The following is a 6,551-nucleotide window of genomic DNA, read 5'->3' on the forward strand; positions in this document are numbered from 1 at the left end:
CTGCCACATCACTTTCTTCTGTTGTAGCTAGCCCACCTAACCACAGCCCAACGCTTTGCCTTATGTGTTTTGTTGTTTGCATCCTTGGGAGTGCTTGTCTTGTGCACAAACTGGCATGTAGCATGGTCTTGCTATGGAATTATGCCAGCCCCAATTCCTAACCCACAATTCAATGGGCCTGAACATAGCAGAATGAGCCCTGGCCTATCAACACAAAAAGGCATCCGCAGACTGCATCCTAATTCACCTACTAATGGGGCTTTTGTTTTGAAGTTTTGATTTTTTTGTATTCTATGATTCTATTATTGAAGTTCCAAAAACATTCTATAATAAAATAAAGAACTTCAAAAAAGGCCAATCACTAATTCACTCTGGGATAATTCAAAGCTCCTTTAGTAATACTAATAACTACCCGAAGAAAAATAAAATGATTTATTAATAGTCAATTTTTAATTGTCATTATATTAGCTTGGTAGCCAAAATGGGGGAGAACCAACACACATAAACTAATTAGAGCTCCAGGAAAAAAAATAAAACAAAACAAAATTTTCAAATGAAGTTAAAAAGTTCTAACTTTTTTTTTTTTGTCGACTTAAGCAGAGTTAGCTTCCATCTTCATAATACTCTTAGGAGGCCATGACCTTTTGCCTCTTGATTTCTTTCTGAGCACTAACATAGTTCTTCCAATAAGTAGTGATTTCTCTTTGTGTTTCCAAGTCACTCTTTCTCTTGAACACAACACCATTGCTCCAATTCTCTTCAACAATGACATGAACTTCTTTCCCTTCATTGTTAAGTTTTGGGGGCAACTTTTCAAGCTCATGGAGAACCGTAGTGATGTCATGCACAAGACGCTCAGCAAGGGTGCGTGAGAACTCTGCCCTTATCACAACACGAAGCACAATCACATGTTGAGCATCTGCTGGCATTGGATATGCAGGCACAATCCAACCATACCTACGCAACATTTCAGAGACCTCAAACTCATCGTGACCGCCTTTCTTGTTCTTAAGAGAAAAGGCCACCACTGGAACTCCATCATCCTTGGACAAAATCTCAAAGCAACCAGTCTTCTCTAGGCCTTCCTTTAGCACCATGGCATTTTCGTGACAATTTTCCATGATATTCTTGTACCCCTATTAAAGATGTACAAGTTTTTTGCATCAGGTATATAATATATATATATATATATATATATATGTTATAAAGTTAATTTGAAGTTCATACTCAATATTATGTTGTAATTGAATGATAATAGGCCTAGTACTGTTTTCAAATTAAGATGTAAATTTTTAAACACAAAACCAAAAAGTAATTAAGAAATTTATTTATGATGTTGTTGAAAGTAATATCAATTAAGCTTTTGTAATTTCTTAGTCTCACCTCCTGGCCCAAGCGGATTAGTTGATAATACTGAGCAATAATTTGACTTGAACCTGCATATATAAAGCAAGTAAGAAATATTTTATATCTTGTTGATTACTAAAAACTAGGATGGCATCTTCAGTAAAAATGAATAAGTAATCAGACTGATCACCTTTAGAAAAATTTAGGGTAAAGGTGGATTGCTCAGCTCCAAGGTACTTAATGTGAAAGATGAGTTCTTCAGGGAGGTCATCTTTGCTTCTCCAAATATTCCACCCAATTCCAGCGTAAACAAGACCATACTTATGGCCACTAACATTGATGCTCTTCACTAGTGGAAGTCGGAAATCCCATTCGAGTTCTGGATAGATAAATGGTGCAATAAATCCACCACTTGCTGCATCAACATGAATTGGAGTATCCCATCTACCAAAAATTAAGCAAATAAATCTCAAAATCAATTAGTTTTCAACAAATGATGAAAGTTGAACTTATTAAGGAGTGAAGTGGTACATACTCAGTCTGCTTGTTCTTTTCTAGCAAGAGATCATTTAAGAGCTTGACATCTTCAAATTCTCCATTGTAAGTAGAGCCCAAGATAGCTGCAACACATACGGTGTTTTCATCCACCATTTCGACAGCTTTGGCAGGGTCCATTACATAGTATCCTTCCGTCACCTTCACTTCCTTCAACTCCACCTCAAAGTACCGAGCAAATTTCTCCCAGCATACCTATACCAAAACCAACCAATATAAGAATTTATTATAGATATAATCATTAACTCTAAACTTTACTAGTTTCCAATACCATTAGATTATTGTTACACATAAATTCTTGTCAAATTAATTATACTATCATGTTTACTATCATGTTTATTAAATGTTGGGCATGATACATATAGCATTATATATACCTGAACATTGGCACCAGTGACAATGTTGGGCTTGTCATAGGGTTTTCCTTCAGCCTTTCTCTTATTTTGCCATTTCCTCTTGAATGCAAGGCCTGCTAGCATTATAGCTTCGGATGATCCTACAGTTCCTACTCCAATAGCATCCTCAGACTCTCCTAATGGAGTATGAAATAGACGTGCTATCATGTTTACGCATCGATTCTGTACAAATAAATTATATATAAAATCTTCAATAAAATAAAATTCATATATACAATCATTGTCAAGGATGGTCTTGGTAAGAAAAGGGATTTAGTTTCAAATTTTCAAAACAGAAATTAAAACAAAGAATATATACATACATACCAGGGACGGAGCCAGAGCCGAAGGTTTGGGGGGGCAAAGTTTGGGCTTTAATATATATATAATAGCAATATTTTAGTCATTAAGGGAGAGAATCTAGGCTAATTTTGATATTGAGAACCCAAAAAGTGTAGTACCAGAACTTGATTTGTGTTAAAATTAAAAACCTTGTTTTAATTGCTTTTATTTTGTTTCATTCAAGTGCTCTGTTTCTTGTACATATAAGCAGAGTTGCACTTTCCTTATTCATTCAATGAGAAATTATTTTCTCTCATCTTCATCTTTGAGTTTATTTTCTTATATGAGATAGCAAACAACATATATATGGGGGTGTTGTGGGGGCCCTGGTCATAACATAGCTTTGGGATTAATTTTTTTGGGCTAATTGAACATTAACATTAAATATACCTATATCTATAGAAATTTTTTTCTCCAAAATCCAGGGGGGGCCATGGCCCCCCTTGGTCAAAGAGTAGCTCCGTCCCTGATACATACATATATATATATATATATATATATATATATATATAGCAAACCCATAAAAAAAATTTATGTAAATTTGGCATATGACACTATAACCCAATCAATGCTTAATATATGAAATATCACCAACCAATGCTTAAGATGCAATCAATCTTTAGTGGACACTTAGGTCTATTTATGAGTCGTGTACAATATTTCCTATCACTCCATAGGAAGGGAAAGGTTATATAAGTATTGTGATTTATTTTGTTAATTTATATAACTATTTATTACATAAGAACGTTTTAAGGAAGAGTTTAAATATAGAGTAAAATATATAATAGATCAAAACAATTATCAAATACATATTAAAATAATGAAGCCAAATTTTAAGAAGTCAACCAAAAGTAAAACGTATTCAATTTTATATAAATTATAGACTACAGATGAAGGGATGGGCCAAAAATAAATTAATATAATGGAGTAAAGTGAAACTTAAGCCCAAAGGTAGAAGTAGAACAAAACGATCATACCACAACAACTGCTGTTGACAATTTGACAAAAACTTTAGACATATAGTTGAAAAATCGATCTTTTGTGTTTCTTTTTCTCTTTCTTCTACTCAATAATCTTTTACCAAAGACTATGAGAAAGATTCAACCCAATTCCCAAACCTAAAACCCCCCATCAACTGCTTTAAAGGGACTATGAAAAAAAGCTTCAACACAATGCCAAAACCCGCACCCACTGTTTCATTATTTGAATTTCGATAAGTTTAATTATAATAATAATAACTTTTTAAATAATTATTGAATAAACACGTACATGGTACAATATACATAAGAAAAATAGTGTTAACTAATTATGTAAACCAATCAAAACTTAAAATTTTAAGTAATTATGAAATAATTTTTCCGTAACATCACTTTATTTTCATGAGTGTCGTCCCTCTCATGTCCATTTTGGACAACAATTGCCTACCACTACAATTAAACCATATAGAAAATAAGCCTATCACAATAACAAAAGAACAATTTGGCTTAGCAAAACTTATAACTTATTTTACAATTAAAAAGACATGGAGAAAATTGACTTTTGACTTCAGGTTCAAAGTTCCCTAGTTTATAATATTTCACGCCAACCTACTCGAAACTCCGTCAACCCAACTTTCAACAGTGCATGTGCACACAGCACAGTAGCACACGTGTGTGTTTGTGTAATACAGAGAGAGAGAGAGAGAGAGAGAGAGAGAGAATTATACGTGAAGCTCAGTGGTAACAGGGTACTCATCCATGTCAACATAATTCTTGTTGATGGACTCCATGATCAGCTTGTCACACTCAGGCTCCATCAACGTGGTGACGAAGGAAGCCAAGTTCAACTTTGGCTTGAAATCAAGCAGCAACTCATCGTGTATGATTTGGTAAGCTGCCTCCTTTGGTATTGAATTCTCTGGCATCTCATACCTACATAAAGTTCCATTAAAACGATGTTCTGAGTTCATATTGCCATCATAACTATAATAAATAAGCAAATAACAATAACAACATAGAAGAAGAAGAAGAAGAAGAATATAATTGATTGGTGATGGGATTGTATATACACCTAGGGAGTGAATCCCGGACATAGCGAGAGGCAGAAGTTGCAAGCATCGAGAGATCAGAATCAGAAGCCCGTTTTGAGAGCACCATGGTCGATGATCAACAAAATACAAGACAAGCAAAAGAGAGAAGAAACTGAGTACTTGGTTTTGTGTTTTGAGAGCACCAAGGGACAACGTTTATATAGTAGTTTGTAGTTAGGTTTCGGGTTGCTTGGACAAGACCCTTAAAAGGTGAAAAGTATATTCTCACCATATATTACATTGCAAAACATGTTCTTTTTCCTTAATAGTTACTTAGAAGAGAGAACAAACTCAGGAAGTTGAATTAATTATTCTTTTCTTTTTTTTTCAAAAAAAGTGCAAACAAATTAAGACATTGAATTACTCAAATTGACCGCGTAAATGTGTAACAGGTCAACCTTTAATCAGGGAACGATCAGTTCATCAAGTGGGTCCCAAACACCTTTTGTGGGCCATACCTTGAGATGTCCTAGGTTTTTTAGGTCAGTCTTTGGGCACCCACAGGAATGGAATGAATAAAGATGAAATTACGGGAAGAAGCGCCACCGCCCTCAATGATATAAATTAGGGTGGTTTAAGAATTTCTTAGACAAGAGGTATCACTGATAAGGATTTGGCGGCCTCAAGGATTTGTTTGGGTGCTCGGAATTTATTCCTCTACCACTCACTAAACCTTCCCTAATCTTGCGTTATTGCTAATTAACACCTCATTAATTTAATAAATATTTTTCTTTTGATGAAAATTATTTTCCATTTTTAATCAGATCAAGTAAATATAACTAGTTTCTCAACAAAAAAAAAGTAAATATAACTGAGCTCTATAAAGCTAACAACAGATGGAACCTCTCAAAGCACTAAACCACTTGTTTTTTTTTTTAACTAAATAACTTTCAGTTTGACTGCTACTTAATTTCCATTACACTACTATGACTCTATGAGTTTCTCTAAAAATAAATAAATAAATAAAAATAAAACAATCTATAAGTTTAATGGGTGTGTGTGTGAGAGGACAAAATTAATATATCTTTCGAAAGTGAAGATAATTTTAAATTAAAAGTATAGATTTTATGTAAATCCGTAAGAGAATGTCGTTTGAATATGAGGATGAGCAAAAGGTCAATTGTTTAAGGAGATCTACTCTTGATCGTTTCCTAGTTGAAAGTAGGGATGTAAATGAATAGTTCGAGCTTGACTCAAGAAAAAATTTGTTCATGTTTGTTTGTTTAGCAAACAAGTCAAGTTCAAGTCTTAAGTTTAAGCTCGATTATTAAAAGAGTCATACTTAAACATAATAATATGTTCATAAACAAGCTCATAAATAATTTAACTATATCTGTACTACTATTTAAGGTAAGGACGAACTCAGGATTTTAAATTAGAGAGGACTAGAGTATAAGGGGGGAAAAAACTCAAAATAGGCATCCATATAGTATTAACAAATTATAAATACGCAAAATTATGGCTAAAACACTATTTTAGTCCTTACATTTTGGTGTCACAGTCAATTTGGTACCTGTATTTTAATAGCAATCAATTTGGTTCGTTTTTTTTTTTTAAGTCGTCCGTATTATTTTCAACTTGCAATCAATATGATCTCTACCATTAATTCACTAACGGAAAATGCTTACGTGACTAATGGATTATACAGTGAACACACTTGATGCTTATGTGGCAAATAAAATAAAATAAAAATATTTAATAGATATTTAAAAAACCAGGTCAGCACTTATATTCAAAAATAAAATCAATTTCTCAATTTTAAAGAAAGAAAATAAAATGTTAGAGCATTCTTAGTTTTTCTTGCATTTTCTTACCAATCAAACACAAACACCAAAAAAAAAAAA

General features: G+C 33.3%; 1 protein-coding gene across 1 annotated transcript; it reads right to left on the bottom strand.

Annotated features, from left to right (window-relative positions):
• Positions 1 to 409: 409 nt before the first annotated feature.
• Positions 410 to 4,845, bottom strand: LOC142628301 (glutamate decarboxylase 4-like). The gene is made up of 7 exons (XM_075802398.1): positions 4,689 to 4,845; positions 4,345 to 4,549; positions 2,280 to 2,480; positions 1,883 to 2,097; positions 1,538 to 1,791; positions 1,384 to 1,436; positions 410 to 1,136 (listed from the first exon to the last, which is right to left on the bottom strand). The coding sequence occupies exons 1-7, from the start codon at positions 4,772 to 4,774 to the stop codon at positions 627 to 629; spliced, it is 1,524 nt and encodes a 507-aa protein (XP_075658513.1). The 5' UTR covers positions 4,775 to 4,845; the 3' UTR covers positions 410 to 626.
• Positions 4,846 to 6,551: the final 1,706 nt, after the last annotated feature.

This window comes from Castanea sativa, chromosome 3 (genome assembly GCF_040712315.1).
Source record: "Castanea sativa cultivar Marrone di Chiusa Pesio chromosome 3, ASM4071231v1".
Lineage (NCBI taxonomy): Eukaryota > Viridiplantae > Streptophyta > Magnoliopsida > Fagales > Fagaceae > Castanea > Castanea sativa.